Source organism: Pleurodeles waltl, chromosome 5 (genome assembly GCF_031143425.1).
Source record: "Pleurodeles waltl isolate 20211129_DDA chromosome 5, aPleWal1.hap1.20221129, whole genome shotgun sequence".
Taxonomy (NCBI): Eukaryota; Metazoa; Chordata; class Amphibia; order Caudata; family Salamandridae; genus Pleurodeles; species Pleurodeles waltl.
The window spans coordinates 115,833,815-115,852,071 of record NC_090444.1 but is presented as its reverse complement, the minus strand read 5'-3'; the positions used below and the strand labels follow the sequence as shown (position 1 = coordinate 115,852,071).

The following is an 18,257-nucleotide window of genomic DNA, read 5'->3' as shown; positions in this document are numbered from 1 at the left end:
CAAAGCGTCAAAGCACAAGGCCTACTTCCAAACCATTGTGGAATCAAGGATCATTCATAGTAACCCTTCAATACAAGAAGACATCTGTACAGGCCCCAAATCACGTTCTTCAAGGTACCCCATCTAGTGCATGCCTACTTAGCTTTACAACTGTTGTTGACATGGGCCTGATATCCATCAATTACAATTTAAATACACAACCTGAAATTGTGAGTCAGGTGTTTTACTGTTTCATGGTCTAGGAAGGCTCAAAACGTTGAAGGTGCACTTCACATCAGTGAAGACATCTGGCCTGTTGCACAATCGGCCCTGCAGAATAGCATTTCACCAACAAGAAGCAGCCGAGAAGGAGCTAAAAGCTTTGCTGAAACATGACATTATTGAACTCTGTACTGGTCCCACCCTATGGGTGTCGCCTATTGGGTAGTGCAAAAAAAGACAGTGAACAGTGCAGTGCACATCTCCGTGAATATGTGCCAAACCAACAAAACAATTGAGAGAGCCATCCTGGTCCGCACATTGCGCATATGATCATGCAGTTGAATAGAGCCAAAGTTTTTCCACGTCTTGACCTGAACAAGGGTTATTAGCTAGGGCTGGAAGAGAACATCCGGTACATTACCACTTTTTCGACACATAGTGGTCTATTTAGATACAAAAGATTAAGCTTTGGATTGTCCTCTGCTGCAGAAATGTTCCAAGATGTTATGCATGTGACACATGCCTTCAAGTACAGTGATGATATGCTGGTCTTTGGTGCAGCACGAAAAGAACATTATAAAGCCCTCAAACAAGAGTCAATTACTTACAGATGCAGACCTCACCTTAAATCTTGAAAAGTGTGAATTTCACAAGCACAAAGCTCAAGTTCTTTGGACATGTATTTTCTGATGGAGGCATGACTCCTGATCCTGACAAAGTATGAGCGCTATCAGCCACCAGCCCTTCGCAAGATGTCACCATGGTACGTTCTTTCTTGGGCATGGCCAGCTATTTTTCGAGATACATTTATGACTTTGCCACATTCAGTGTTCTTTTTCGAGACCTGACAAAGCAAAATTTCCATTTTCCATAGTCCGCACAATCTGAACGCAGTTTCAAGAACATAAAACATGCAATTGAAAATGAAAATGAGATGGCTTATTTTGATCCTAAATTGCACACTGAGATAACTGTTGATGTGAGGCCAGTGGGGATGGAAGCAATCCTTGCTAACCGTAATGGACATCCGAATGCTCAGAGACATATTGTGGCATACGCCAGTCGAAGTTTGTCTGACACAGAACATGCCTATTCCCAGCCGGGAAAGGAGAGTCTGGTGGTGGTATGGGCCTGTGAACATTTTCATGTGTTTCTGTATGGAAAGCATTTCACAATCATCACTGACCACCAGGTGTTACCATTTTTGGCAATTCGAAAGCCAAGATGCCCTCTCACATCGAGAGGTGGGGGTTGCGTCTACGAGAGTACGACTATACAATTGTACACAAGCCATGCAAAAATCAAAACCCTGCTGATTATTTCACACAAGTACCCCAACAGCAACACAGTTCAATGTTGAAAAATGCTCAAGAGTACATCAACTTAATTGTAAAGTCCAGCACTCTTGCAGCTCTGTCCATTGAGAATATCATAGTGCTAACAATCCTGATAAGGATATGTGTGCCCTTAAAGACATTATTGCAACCCAGTCCTGGAGACGGAGTGTTCGACCTTTAAGTGACAATGTTGAATTTAAAAAAATATTGCAATATCCAAGATGAATTGTCTGTTACCAAAGAAGGGATTGTGCTAAGAGGATCCCAGGTTGTCATATCTGTGAACTTGAGACAGCAGGTGATTGAACTTGCCTATAGGCCATCATGGCATTGTGGCCACCATACAGGGCATTGAGGGCGCGCATGGGAAAGAATTGCTGTTGACTTCTTTGGGTCTCTGACCAATGGCCATCACCTTATGGTGATCATTGACAAACATTCCTGGTTTCTTCTGGTAGAAGATATGTCATTCACAACCCATGGCAGTCATTGAGCGCCTAGATAACGTCTTTGCAGTCTAGGGCATACTGGACATTCGCAAATCTGACAATAATCTACTGTTTGACAGCAAGGAGTTTCTAGCCTGTCGTAACATCAAACATGGAATGATTTATGGGGATCCTGAAATGGATGATTAAACGTGCATCGATAGTGGAACTTGATCTGAGTCAATCATTGTGCCAAGCCCTTTTTGTTTTTTGGCCAACCCCTCATTTCACTGCAGGTGAAAGTCCCGTCACTCTGATGTTCGGAAAAGCCATGAGAACCAAATTACCACAGTGGAACCCTGAGTGAACCTTACATGATGATGTGATTCGTGCTACTGACGCTGTTCGGAAGCATCAGATGAAGACGTATGCGGATCGACACCATCGGATCTGAGAAGTGTTAGATGAAGGAGATTTGGTTCTCGTCAAGCAAAAGTGAAAGATTGATCCTCCATTTGATGTTGAATCTTTAAAAGTTGTGTCACGAAGGGGACATATAATGGTGCATCACCCCGGCTAATCCATCACTAGGGACTCCTCCCACTTCAGACATCTGTCTCGTCGATCATCAGTTCCTGCTGATTGAGAGGAAAATGCCCCACCTCAAGACTCTGATCAAACATTAGATCCTGTACCTCTGGAGTCCACCCCTGGTACAGCTCGACTACCTCGTACCATGCGGTCTGGCAGAACTCTAAGAGCACCTAGACAGCTGATTGAAGAAATAGGATGCTGCTATTAGTTCATATCTTTTGTTAGTGTCTTTTTATTACACAAAGTGGAAAATGTAGTGTCTTTGAACTGTCCTTGTTAGGACTCCTCGACTAGGGACAGGTTTATGAAGGAAATTACGTAATCAATCTGGGACCTGTCAGCGTGTGGTCCTAACGGTTATTGAGATATTAGAGTTAGTTACATTTTGTACACTGAAGAGTAAAGACCTTCAGTAAGAGCTGCATGTGTGGTGTGTTCTTGTGCATGCTACTGGCTGGGGACAATGCAATACATAGCTTTCAATTACTTCAGTGTTTCAGAGCATACACGTAACTAAACGTAATTTCAGTTACCGCACTGTTACCTAATATATAAATAATACCCAAGACCGGTTTCCTCACCATCGCATAACATTAATGGAATACCCGTACAGCGCACAAAGAGTACACACAGATAGTAACACAAGTTTTGCAATTACTCACATAAAAACGGCAGCACAACAGCTTCTGCAATCACACAGACATTACAGAGTAATTCCAACTCTGACAAGGATGAATGCAAGTATGTGCTTCTCTTATGCAGCTTGGCCTCGGTTGCAGCACCAGTCCCACACCAATGCAGGAAGTAGCAGACAACAGGTCTGCTGTGGGAAGTGACCATCTATTGTCTCTAGATTTAAGATTGTCATTGCTTGTCTTAAAGGGGCGCAATGTCCTATTTTCTTAAAAGAGCAATGATATAGGACCTGCCTGAGATGAAAACTGAGATCGTTAAAACCAGGGATGCCCTCCACAGAGCATTAACTCCAGTCAAAGTCTAGCTTACCTATGCTTCGAGTGCAGGTTTCAGGGGATGAAGGTGGATTCAGTAGAGCCACACTGGTTGACAAGACAAACTCTAAAGTAATGGAAAGCTGAGCCTACCTTGCCAGTATTGAACCTGGAGAACTCCAGATTACTGCAGATTTTAGGCGCAAGCCTTAACTTGCTGAGCATATTCACAACGTATCAACACCTTTTATATAACTTGTAGGACCTAAATCGGTACCAAATATAAGCGTCTATTTCTCTGCATGAGATGTTCATCCTTATTATCACCATTTTAAGAATCAACGTACTGATTTATACTTTGACGCAAACCTGTGCTAGCGCAGGTTTGCGTCAAAAAGTATACCGCCAGCGAGCACCGTTCCTGGATGCCAGCCGGGTGTCATATTTAGGCTATGATGCTAGCAGGCGGTAAGGCCCAGTTAGCGTCAGAATTATTGATGCTAACCGGCTGGGGGAGGCGTAGGGGAAACTGGAGGTTGTGCGTGAAAGAATGGCGCTAGTCAGGTTAGAGTAAAAAAAAAAATACTCTAACCTGATTAGCGTCACTTTTTCCTCGCACAACACCCATGGACATGACTCCTGTTTAAGTAAAGACAGAAGTCTTGCCCCCCAGCCCAATGGCCATGCCCAGGGGACCAAAGTCCCCTGGGCATGGACATTGGGCACAGTGCTATATAGGGGGGGGGGCAAGTTGGCATTTTGTAAAAAAATAAAATAAAAGTACTTACCTGAACTTATCTGGGATGGGTCCCCCCCATCCTTAGGTGTCCTCCAGGTATGGGTGCAGGTGGGTGATGGTGTCCCTGGGGGCAGGGAAGGGCACCTGTGGGCGGTTTCCATGGTCCCTTACCATGGAAAAAGGCCCACAGGTCCCCTAATGCCTGCCCATACCCAGGCGTTAAATAATGGTGCTAAGCAGTCTTAGCGACATTATTTAAGGCCCTCCTCCTCTTCCTGTGCATGATTTTTGCATTGGAGGATAAATAAGGCGCTAGGGCCTTAGAGTCATTTTTTGCCCAGGCACGCCTACCTTGCATTTCATTGATGTAAGGTAGTTTTCCGCAGGCAAAAAATTACTTTAACTCCAATATTTTGGTGCTAGGGCCAAAATATAAATATGGAGTTAAGTTTGCACCGGATTAGCGTAAAAAAAATGACGCAAATCTGGTGCAAACAGAGTATAAATATGGGTCCAGGTTTCCAATATACAGTCGAATCCACAAAGTTCTATGCTTCTTATAGGTCCTCTGTGTCCTCTAGCAGTGGAAATCCAACAATCCATAGGGTGTCTGTTTTTATGGTACTTTCAGACTCTGCTTCTTTTCTCTCTTTGCGGTCCTGCTTTAGCACATTCTAAATTATATGCAACACTGCTGAACTTATTTTGAGATCGAAGCATTCTTTACTCGGTTTGCTGCTGACTGTACTCTGCATCCTTTAGGAGCAATCGGACAGATCTTTGATCTGCACGTAGGTGTTAGACCTTGAACAGTTAATGCAACCATTGGTTGGACAGATAGCACCTTCACAAGACTCAATACTTGCATGGAAAATGGTTTCATCCAGATGTGAACCACTGAGGTGTGTACACACAGACCTTTTTTTCTTTTTAGTTTAAAAGCTTACTTACATCTGCATTAAATCACTTATCAAGCTGGACACTTGGGTCCTCGAGTGCATATCTGCAGGTTTGAAACTTATAGCGGGTCTAATGGAATAACTATGCTTCTGACAGTTAAGGGCAATACTGTGGAATCCCCCTTTGCTCTGCATAGGAATGTCAACCTTATTCCTTTTCAGACAGTTGAAGCCCTACCTCCTTAGGGTGATGATTCAGCTGTAAGCTAGCTGGAAGGATAGATTGTGAGTCCGCTGGCGCCAGGACACCTTTGGAGAACAGAGCACCTGTTAAATGGTATTTCACTCATTTCATGTCATTTCATGTCATTGCTCCTTTTGTGCCATGTTTTGTTTGGGTACTTGTTGCTTATTTGTTGCTGTCTGTTAAACTACCCTACATATACACTGTTGTAGTGAATTTTTATGCTTGCTGATACTCCAGATGTTTTCTTTTTTTCCTAAACCACAAGAGTTTGCCTCTAGTGAAACAGCTGTATATTGATCCTAACAATGTTTCTCTGTTTTCTCCAGATGACCTACCTGTGCAAGTTAAACAGATGTTATCCACACACACTGCTTTGTTCCGAGAGAAGGGAGTTCATGAGGTGTTGGAGTCTTTCTGTGACGAGCACTTTTGATGAGACGCAAGCCTCCTCATCCAAACATGAATCCTCATCAGGGAGACAGTTGAGCTAAATGTAGAGAGTTTAGCAAGCATTGCCCTTGGCTCTTCCTAGGAAGTGTAGAGCGCAGGCGGGACAGTAAATGTGTGTGTGTATTTGTGTTTAGAGAGAGCCACGTTCATACCCCCAGTGTTGAAGTAACTTGGGGCAGCTTGACAGTGCACTAGTGTTTGCCGCCTGCATCGAACATATCATCCTTTAAGAGCTAGATGAGCTCTATATCAGTTTCTTCAGAACAGTGCTAACACTAGTCCGGGTTATAGTCCTTGTTTTATACGCAATTATCTCATTTTGTCTTTTCTTTAGTACAAATAATAAAATGTATGTCACTTAAATGAACATGAGCATGAAGGCTTTTTATCTCATGAATGGCATTTAGTACTGGAGGAAAGTGCCTGGAGCTTGTCCTGCACATGTCACTCAAGTTATCCAGGTTTAATAGTTGCCCGTGGAGACTCTTTCAGGTACTCTCTGCAGCATACATGGCACTGTACCACATCACACCAGTACTCAAGGTCAGAATAACGATGCTCTCAGGTCATCAGAATCTGCTATGTGCCAGGGAGGTAAGGCCTGTTTCAGATTTGTGTCACCACCGTTTGGAAGGATGTCAGTATCCGCCTGTGTGTCTTTAGCTGGCTGCCTGTACTATCAGTGTATAATAGGTGTCATCCATCTCATTCAAATATACCAGATCTTTAAGCCATTCTTAGTATTTCGTGGTCGGGCCCTGAAGCCACCCCAGAGCTCTGTTTCTTAGTTCCCATGTGATGCTGTAACAGCCATCTTTTGATAGCCCCGGCAGTCACATTCCAGAAGCCACACCCAAGGGCTCACCTATCGTTTCAGATAATCCTTTTCTGATATCCTGCCATACCCCATTGATTGTTGGACATAGCCACGACAGGCGGAAGAAGCCGGCCTTTCTACACCACATATAGTGCATGTATCAGGTATGCAAGGGTCATTCTAGTGCTTAATGTGAGTCGGTAGGGGGGCCACCAGCACTTATTTTTTGGGGACTGTCACTTATTTTGCGCATCAGCTATCTACCGAGTGCAAGAAAGTGAAAAATCACAGCTCGGAAAATGGAGGAAGAGAAAGACTGAAAAACTGTCACAAAGAGAGAAGTCAAGCACCTGTAAGATCGATAAAAAGGTACAAGGAGTGGCTAGTACTGGATTAAGGACTACAGAGGCTAGTTTTTGGCACACTGACATTTAATTTCACCAGAGGCTAGTTTAGGAGCAGAGCTTCGGGCTCTCTTTCTTTCACAAATTCAGCACTGGGTCATTCCAATGCAGACACACAAGGGTGATTTAAGCTTGGTGTAACCCTTTAAAATGGAGCTAATTATGTTTAGAATCTAAAGACACCCTCTTGGTCTGTGAGCATGCCCTGATCCATTGTCAGTCTGATAGTAAAAAACCCATTTCCCATTGCCAGGCATGTCTAGAACATCAAACTTTGTGTATAGCAGTTCCTGTCATAATAAGGTGTGTTTATATTGGAAAACAGGGGGCACGTTTACCGAAAGAAAAAAGTTGCTGCGCTGTGGATGCACCGGGGAAAAGAACATTGCAGAGCCATATCTTTATACCATACAAAAATACAAAATGTCTGCACTTAGACTAACTTTAAAACTTTTCACACATTGAGTCTGTGACTTGAAGTGCAGTACAGATACAATTTGTGAATAGTTAGGAGAAATGAAAACCTTTATCCTTGTTAGTACCTGCCTTAAGGATATGTATTTTTGCCAGAAAGCCCAGTCTACGAGTTTTAGTAGCTGGGGCTTTGCATCAAAAGCCACGGGAGGGAGCATGGGAACATGCATGTACCAACCATTGGACCGCCGCCTCCCCTCTTTACCCAAAGTAACACACAGCAATGCTTTACTTTTATGGCAATTCCACAGAACAAAAAAGGTTTTGCACTTGAAAGTAAAAACTTTATCCAGATTTTCTGCCAGTTGGTGCCACTTTGTGTGACTTTGCACCAGTGCAAAGCCGTGATAAATCTGCCCCCACGAATCTCGATTGGTCAGAGAGCATAATATGAAATACCAATCTAAATCCGTAGGGAGCCTTTCTAAAGTTATTGAATTTATTTTATATAGAGTTGTATAGGTAGCAGTAATAAAACAGTTCATTGGGACAATGTTCCTATCATCTGTAAAAGATCTAAAGTTAGAAACTCCTTATTGTCTTATAAATTGTCCAGATGTTTGATTCATAGTGTCCCAACATCCTTAATGAGCTTACTTTCACAAATTACTTTGAATCCCTGAAATTTCAAAAGTGGGAGAATAGTAGAGATTCCTCCAATTATTTCTTCAGCTGTCACCATGTTGTTAGTGTTGTTTATATTGTCTGAGTCTCAGTGCATGGAGCCCGATGATCACTGAATGATAGTATATCTAAGGCAGAGTGTGGACTATTGCTTCATAAGGCACAAGCAGTACCATTAACTCATCCTATGGGATTGCCCTTCCTCAGTCTTATTAGAGAGTAAACGTTGAAAGAATCGCTTAGGTACAATAGTGGAAACCTTCTGTAGTATGTTTGGTATTTTAGGGCAACACTTCGCATCCAGGAACATGCACTTTGAAACGCAGTTGAAAACCTGGCTATTTCCTAGATTAATGCACTAACTGCAGACAGGCAACCAAGTCCAGAAAACAGTCTCACCCTCAAGCCCAATCCTCATTTTACAATCCCCCGATTTGCAAACAACTTAACCAGCAAACTGCTTCCAATGTGCAGGTAAGCAAAGAAAGGCTGACCCATGGGTCACCTTGACAACATATTGTTATGTCCTTCCATATTTACAACTGTTATGGCCCACACTAATACTAAAACCAGAATACGCAGTGGTCAGCATCAAAGTGCAACTTAAATCTTTTATATTCACATAATACTAATCTGCTATGAGGGTTTTCATGACCAGCACTGTACAGCCAAAAACAAACTACACCAAATGAACAGGCATAGAATAACTAAATAATCTGTCACACATTGCTGGACAATTTTGGAGGACTTTAATATATGCCATTCAGTGCAGGTCCCAAATAACTATACAATCTGACAGCTTCTTTACATCCATAGACACTCAGCTGTGGAATAATAATAAAAATGCCCATCCCTACAGATCTCTCAGGGGTGTGGAATTCCTATAGCCCGACACCCAGGACATATTGTTTGGGGTCAGGGACAATACATTTTCATATTTATTTGTCCTTGGGACAAGTAGGCCCAACCCTCTGCAGCCCAAACCCTTTAGCTACCAGTTTACCTACTACATTATGGATCAGAGAAGGGCATTGTCTATAGAAAAGATAACATTTGTGCCATACGTTAATGCTGGTCGAACTTGTATATATGGTTTATTAATGCAAAGCCTTTATTATTAGGGTGACCGCACACTGAGGACATTTAAGATTAGAGAACACTACTGATATTTTCAGTATAAAAATGTGGACACACGTTTGCAAAGTTGAACAATATGAGGCTACGCATAATGCTCTTAGAATGCTCTCTGTTTAGATGCAAATATTTGAAGAAGCTTGAAAGCAATATTGAGTATTCTGTGATTTCAAAATCAGAATGATTAAAAAAAATGCAATGAGGAAAAAAGTTTGCTAAGCTACTGTGAAATTTTATGTACCTTTTCTTTGAAGAATCATTTAGTAAAATGCTAGTGTTTGTAAAAAAAAAAATATATATATATATATATATCTAATGGAAAAATCAGTGTGACCATTTTCAACAAGAATATGGGAAACATGAGAATAAGCAAGCATTGTCAAAGTCAGTAGATTCGACACTGGTCGTCAGCCTTTTGGTTTTGTCAATGTGGATCTTGTTTTGACATGGATTTTGTAAAACCGTATTGTTGTGGGAGCTGCCAGGCCTTCACTATTAGAACAAACATTGGCAAAAACAAAAATATGTTTGGGTCTAAAAAAGCATCCATTGCCACAGTAGTTCCTGGCATTAAACAAAACTACTTTGTGTGCCTATATGCTCCTTGTGAAAGACCACAAAGCTGTCACTCATAGTGAAGCCAGCCAATAGACAGCATTGTAATTAAAAAAAGGTCTTGGTTAACACCAGACCTAATTAACTGCCCAATTCTTAAAGGAAGTCACAAAAGTGCACCTATGGTATAAGTCCTTGCATTAGTGCAGGTTTACAAGCCATTAATTACCAAGAATTTACAGACGTAGGCCAGGAAATGGTACTCCTAGAAAATATTTGTGAACTACATATTAGTTCAAGCAAATATGTATGTCTAGATTTGCTCATGTGAAAATCTGTTGAGCATTTACAAGTTCACTTTCCTTCCAATTACTTTTTCCCCTAAATGTCAAGAATCAATTTCTAAGCTTTCTAAGTATGGAAAACAATTAGAGAAGAGCTGGTAAAACCCCTAAGGCATGCAAGTTTGTAGGTTTGCACAGACTCAAAAGGGCATTCCAAACCTCGAACTATTGCTTACTGCTATCTACAGCCTCAATATGTACATTTGTGGAAAGGTGGCAAAATAAGGGATTTGTTAATATTCAAACCCTACTATAGTATGAGCTCTGGCATAACCAAAGAGGCTATTTTCAGAGTCCCTATATACTAAGATTGCTGCCATAATTTGTCGCCACACTACATGGCACCAAAGGGACACGTGTATTTTGTTACAGGACAAGTAGATTTATGAATCAACCTGTCCCTTTGACAAGCAGATATTTTATTAAATTCCACACCCATGTTGAATGGACACACCTTTGCACTGTGATGCAAGGGTGTGTGCTCTGGTGCAAGGCAGCCAAAAGTTTGCCAATGCAGGACGACAGCAAAACAGCACCATGGAGGTCTCTTTCCCTTTGATGCAAGGCAGCAAAGCGCAGAAACTTTGGTTGCTGACTGTGTTGCACCAAATGTTAGTAAATCTGCTTCACTGTCTTTGACTTGAATTAGGTGAGCGGATCAAGGTGTATAAAGAATGACTTTGACCTTATACTCCCAAGCCAGTCTTCATCCCCATAGTTTGAATCTTTACTTGCTGTTTAGACTTAAGACATTGAGCTGTGCTGCCCCTGCCCTCGGTAAATGCCAATTAACAAGGATATGAATTCATGCTTCCCCACATCTCAGTCCTTACTTGTGCTTGCTCTATAGGCATATCCTTACATAATGGAACTGTAATTTAGGAATGTATAGCAGACAAAGTAGGGGACATACCGTCCCTCCCTCTCCTTTAATGCCCATTCCCTCACCAACCTGCCTTTATTCATAATGTGACAACAAACAGTTCTTAGTGCATTCTTAGGTTGCCTTGAAGCTTTGGAATGAACATCGATCGTAACCTCATGTTCTGTTTTGATGGTAATCCCGTTTTTTTTTATTTTATTTTTAAACAACTTTTATTTATTTGGAGTTTTGTATCAACATATACAGAAGAAACAAATATAACAATCCCCGTACTAGTCCTTTCATTGGAATCCACACCCTGGTTAGAAGCATTGACATTGTTAATCATGTGAAGGCTACATGCGTTAGTACACATTTCCATAGCCTCTCTTAGTCCCCACATTTGATCATGGAAGCTGTCCCAGCCATTTCCCCCATATCTTAGCATGTTTACTAGGGCACCCTCGAGCTTCATAGACTGGTCTCTCCTGTTGGGCGCACCAGTCCACCCCACGCCTCCATTGTGATGGATGGTGGATTAGGAGAGTTCCATTTGGCTGCTATGTCCCTTTTTGCCACCATCAAGGCAGTCCCCACGAGCGCGCGTTCTGATCTTGTTTCGTCCACCCCTTCCCACACCCTCAGGAGAATCAACGTTGGAGACAACACAAACACCCATCCCACTGTATTTTTAAGCTCTCATACAGTCTTGGTCCAGTAGCAGACAATACGTGGACATGTCCATACCACATGGTAGAAGTCTGCAGCTGTCGTTAGATATCTTGCACAGTTAGAATCAGTACGAACCCTGGCTCTGTGTAATCTCTCAGGCGAGAGATAGGCCCCATGCAAGAAATATAGCTGTTTCATTCTTAATCTAGGCGGCATGGTGACCTCCCTTGGCGCCATTATGGTATCTCGCCAGTCCTCCTTGGCGCCATTAGGGTATCTCGCCAGTCCTCCTCAAGGGGCCTCACCCATTGTTCCCATCTAGCCCTCTCATGGGTCAAGTCCCCTGGTGCATGGTTAATCAACATTTTGTACACCTTGATACTCCCCCCACCCCCTTTTCCAAGGGCTCCCATAAGGCCCTTGGCCTCCAGTGGGCTGTACTTAGGAATAGGGCCTTGATGTGCTAAGTGTGTAGAGAGAGCATGAATGACTCAGCTGCAGGTATTTATAGAATTGAGGGCCATATTTATACTTTTTGACACAAAACTGCGCTAACGCAGTTTTGCGTCAAAAACTTTAATGCCCGCAAACGCCATTTTTTTTGCACCACCCAGGCGTCAAATTTATACTTTGGCGCACCGTGGCGCAAAGCACGTGTTAGAGTCATTTTTTTTACTCTAACCATCGCGCCATGTCGTAAAGAAAAACGATGTTAACACGGAGAAAATGACTCTAATCCGGTTTACGACGTCACAAACCGGATACATGCCATTTTTCCTTGCAATAGCGTCAAAAAGCGGCGCAAACGCAGCAAACAGTGCTAAGGAGACCCAAAATGGATCCCAGAAGCCAGGAGAGACCCCAGGGAGACCCCAATCAACCAGGAACCAGCCAGGATGACACAGGCGAGACCCAGGAGAAGGAGGAAGAGAAGAAGAAAAGGAAGTGTTGTTTCAGTGCAGAGGAGCAGGAAATACTGGTCAGAGAGGTGACAGAACATCAGCATCAACTTTGTCACCTCAAAATTGTCAACTGGGAGGAGAGAGGCAATTTGGCAACAAAATGTCAACAAGATCAACCGTGTGGCAGAGGTCCATAGAACAGTAACGGAGTGCAAGAAACACTGGCATGATTGCAAGCGCAGGACCAAGGAAAAAATGGCAAGGAACAGGAAGGCAGCACTGCATACTGGAGGTGAGAGTCCATCACCGCAGGAGGCCTTGGACCAGATGGAGGAGATGGTGGCATTCGTCATCCCAGAGGAGATCGTCACAGGAATTCAAGGACAGGACAGGGCAGACTACCAAGAAACAACACAGATGCAGGGTAAGTTACATGGGGGAAAAAATGCCTAAATGTTAACTGCAAGCAGGGGGAAGTACATACCTACTACACAATGCATTTCAACCATGGAAATCAGGCAGTGGAAATGGCAAAGGGGCACGGGACGGGTGCATGAGCTGTGCAGGGGAAACCAGGGGCACAGCACAACACTACACCAACAACCTTTCCTTGGGGGTACTCTGCCATGCCAAGGCTGTTGGAAAGGCAAAGCCGGTCCAGGAGGGTAGAGTAGAAAGTAAAACTGGCCTGCTGTCACAGGACTGCTGGTATTGTCACAACATGAACTAGGGCTCAATTCACAGTCTCAGGCCATATCCGCAAGTGGCTTGTACCATTGACAACAGTTGCCACTACCGCCTGTGCTGTGTGTGCTGGTCAAGTAGCAAATGGCAGTTAGGTGCCCATGGAGCAAACACACCCAAAATAGAGGGTTCAGGATGACAACGTTATCAATCCCCTGTAATTCCTAACAAAGTGTAAATCCTGTCAAATGCTCATATCTATAGGTGCAATAAACATCATGTATTGTTACTTACATTACGAAGTACACAGCAGTAATGTCGTACCCATGCTGCCCATTCCAGGGTCCACCCCTTGCCTGTGTTCCAAAGCTGCAATGCCACCTTGCAACATCTCAACTGTCCTACTGCTACGACAACAGCATTGAGGGGGAGGACATATGTGTCTAGCTAGTGAAACACACCTGCACAGTCATAAGAGGAAATGGAACACTGCCAGGCCCATCAGTGCAATGCAATGTAGCCCACATTGGCAGACATCAACATGACACACTACCAATGCTGACACCTGTATTGTGCCATGCCAATGCTATGCATAGTATGTGCTTGGTCTCAGCAACGTATAGCTGTATGTGAAATATCAGAGACCAGGTCAGTCCCATATTGTTAAGTGTGGTGCAAGTGGCATCAGAATACCCACAGCCATTGCAAGGCCTCACCATGCTAATGGAAGAAGAGGGAGGGTTGAGTAGGGCAAGAAGGTGGCAACATACAATTTGGCCCGAACCTACACCTTGAGGATGTGACGCGGACAATTCCCCAAACTGCCCACACTACATGTGACATGCAGGTGGGGCATAGGTCTGTGAGAATGCTAATATTAATGACAGGAACAATGAACAAGAACCAAGATTACAATGTCCCACTAATAGGAAGTCAGTGACGTCATATTTCACCTGCCACAACACAGACACACTAATTGTACAATATCTCATTGCAGAGGACGATGGCTCTCCTGTGGATGTGCCTGTCCTGGACTTCCCTGATGACATGGATGACGTGCTGACAAACATTAGCCAGCAAACCCTCTAAGATGTCCTTGGAACCCTCCAGACCCCACCTTTAGTCGCAAGGAGGAGCACAGATGTGGCAGCCATCACAGAGGCCCCACCCACCACCCCAATAGTACGACCTGCCAGCTCCAACACAGCTGAGGTCTCTGATGACACTGGTACCACCTTTGAGAGGACAGTAGTGGAAGTACAGCGTGAGACGTGCGTGTGAGGATGCAAAATATGGCAGCCAGCCTTGAGGGGATGCGCATGTGCATGATGTCATCTGCAGAACAGTCAGCAGCCATGCAAGTGCAACAATCCCTACTGCAAATACTACTACAACAGTGTGTGAGGGATTTCACCACAGCAGTTAGGGAGTTGCCACAACACCTGGCATTTCAAACACTTCAATGCGTGCATGACTGCAATCATGACCCCCTCAGGGCCGACCTGGCTGCATACCACAGCGATGTAGCTGCAATACTCAAGAACCAGCAGCTCCTCCTTGCTGCAGTAATGCCCTTAATAGCCCCACTTTTGGCAGCTACAGGGAATTCTGAGTCCACTTCTTCAAACACTTAAGTGTGTGTGTGTGTTGCCCCTTCAAACCCACCACCACCAAGGGCAGAGGAGACGACACACACATCAGAAGATGAAGACGTGGAACAGATCACCTTCACCCGTAGGAGTACCCGGTAGCACCAGTCCATGCCACCTGGGCACTGATTTCCTATGTCATGTGCTTGTTAACATGCCGGTCTTGCTACAGTTGGTAACATGCACTGTTCTCCAGCACACTGTTTACCTTACCACTATGCACTGCAATTGTCTGTCACTACCTCATTGGCAATTCATGTTCCTCTGCACTGAATGACACTTCACCTCAGCATGTCCAATGACATGTCCCTCACCATTGCACTTGTGTTGCGTCACAATAGAAGGCGTCACACTAATGGACTTACAATCCTGGACTATGTAAATATTCCACTACAGCACTTTAAAATAAATAGCACTTACACAACCACTTTGTCTCTGTGTAATGTGACACATCAACTGTGTAGGAGAAGTGTGATGCATGTAACATGTCAATGGCCACAGAATGTCAATACAACAGTGTAGAAAGAATGTGGGCTGATAACTATGCACAAGAGTCTGGATGTTATCATCATCTGTGCTTCCTTAGGCTTATTTCTGAAGTTAAAAGATCACAAACAGTATAGTGCTGTGTAGAACTGAATATGTCAGGTCCAAAGTATGTACAAGATGAAACTCAATGTGGCCCACATTCCCTTCAAGACAATCATTATGTATGTGACATCTGACTCTGAACTTTAATCACACACCCACACCATACAGCAGGAATGGATGTGTACGAGTGTATGGACAATTATGTTACTTGGGAGTACAATGTAAGAAATCATAGGTGTGATTTATGTATACTGAACTTCGTAAGATTATGACATCACTCAGCTTATCAGGGTTCACATGAACATCAGTCTGCAGGCAGACGTCCCACAGTGCCCAAGATTCCAACACAGGACTAAATGATGACAGATTTAAAATCACACCAACACATTGGGAACCATAGTTACCTTGAGTGGTGGGTGCAATGGATGGCAGATGCATAGAGAAGTGTCTTTGTTGTAGCTGCCAATGTGACAGTTCATTTGGAAGTGGGAATAACCATGTCAAGAATGGGATTTGGATGCAGGATGGAACACAAATGCAAATACAAAATTGACACTGTACACTCATGCAAAGGCCCTGATCCCCAAGCATATGACACATACTGTAAAGGAGTACATAAAACTTTATTTATATCAGCATGAAAGGAAACTTAAACTATGGGAAACATCTAAGCCAACCTAACCTAACCTATCCTAACTATACATTACCCACAACTGGCCCTAACTACCCTAAGCTAAACTTACATACCACATGTAACTAAACACTCTAAACATCAACCCCCGCCCCCGTTTTATGACGGGACACGTGTAGGACAACATATACTAACCTAAACACATACTAACTTATCCTAAACAAATATATATTTTTGTGTATTTCTTTTATACACATAAACCCCAACATCATCCCCCACCCACAAACAAACATGTAATAATAAAACACCCCCACCACACTTATCCTAACTAAACTAACAGCTTACTCTAACCTAACACTAAGCCCCCTAAACCCACTAAAGGAAAAGAACGAGGAAAGAGGAGGGAGGGGACGGAATTATGGGTGAGGATCAACAAGTCACAAATTGGCCCTCCTCAGGATTTTCTTAATCCCCTGCAGTCTCCTGCTATTGCGGGCCACCTCCTGCTGCAGCCTGTCCATCCAGCGCAACACACGTTGCATGTCACATTGTAGTGTCCTGAACTCGGTCATGTCCAATACTGCACCTGGGATCGTCTGGGTAGCACTTGTTGAAGCTGGTGCTGGTGCCCTGGTTGGAGGGGGAGGTGCAGAAGGTGCTGCTTGTGGGCCTTGGGCTGACAGGTCGAGGGACCTGCTGGAGTTGCTGTCATCCCTGGGGCTGCTGTGGTGGTGGTGGCAGTTGTGGGCAAGGCTGCCCCCCTACACTCCCCCGGCTAAATATCCTCCATGCCCCTGTGGCTCTCTCATGACGATATTTCCTTACCATATTACAGAACCCAGCCTCCACATCGAGTATGTGGGGGTACCCCACTGCCCGCCTCTGAAATTCCCGTATCTGCTGGGCATTCCTGTTGGAAACATTAGTAACATTGTGTGATACATGTACAGATGATATTCTAACACGTCATGAAAAATAGCACATGCAGTTCAAATCAAAGTACAGATGATAGAATGTCCCTGAGGAATGACATGCCACCGGAGCCTATCCATCAACTATCTAACAGCACAGCAATACACAACAATGTGTGTACTTAATTAAATGATCTGTGCATATTTGTACTGCTATTAGTCACATAACAAATGCTGCAAGTACTCAACATGTGCCAGGCCGACTAATCACTATCTTCTGGATCACAATCAAGGCACACAAGACCTGTGATTTGTATATGGAACTGCCAGGACGGTATGCAGTTGGTAATCATAAGGGGGCATTGTAGTTTGGAACACATGAATGCTTGAATTACAGGTCTGTCATCTACACTGTGACCATCACACCTAGCTACACATATTTTCTACGCCTAACCCTGTGCCTCAGGGGGGGATGGACATGCAACACATACTTTCAAACATCAAGGACAACCACGAAGCTTTGGACAGCTGTACATAAGTTTAGTCAGTCCACCACAGGTAAGGAGGCCTGCCAACTAGGATTGAGTCAACCATTGGACAATCACATGTACATTCATTTTTCAATTTGCGGACAATTGTCAACATCATTAGATCTCATTGACACATTTCCAAAATCAAGCACATTGATGCAAGCACCCATCTGGCCTTGACCTGCATGCACGCCTATGACATTTCACTCAAGTGCCACGTAAATGGAGTACAACATGTGGAGCTAGAATCTGCTGGACAGTCACCCATACAGTTCTACATGTTCATTACTTAACAGGGATGCGCAAGTCTGTGTGTAAAACTGATGCATCACTGTTCTAGTGAATTAGGGTATGACTGGCTGACTCAATTATGACACTGGCCACCTCCAAATACATTTTTGGCATATATGTAGCAACGAATCACCTAGTTCACCTACCCATGCCTATTACGCAGCACTCGACTCCCAATATATGACTCTCCGCCGCTGAATTTCTAATTCTTCATCGGAACAATATGTCAACCTCCAGTCAAGTCACATATCAGATCACGTGCCAGCACATCATATCTTGCAATGAGTCAATCACACAACAGCTGCAAACATAACACAGAACAAACATATTAACACTT

General features: G+C 43.7%; 1 protein-coding gene across 3 annotated transcripts in view; it reads left to right on the top strand.

Moving 5' to 3' along the window:
• CENPO (centromere protein O) overlaps nucleotides 1–6,208 on the top strand; it is a 91,942-nt gene extending 85,734 nt beyond the window's left edge. For all 3 annotated transcript variants that reach the window (XM_069233759.1, XM_069233757.1, XM_069233758.1), the window contains one exon: nucleotides 5,722–6,208. In XM_069233759.1, the coding sequence (XP_069089860.1) occupies nucleotides 5,722–5,828 (107 nt within the window). In that variant the 3' untranslated portion in view covers nucleotides 5,829–6,208. The remainder of the gene's footprint in view (nucleotides 1–5,721) is intronic.
• The last annotated feature ends 12,049 nt before the right edge of the window (nucleotides 6,209–18,257 follow it).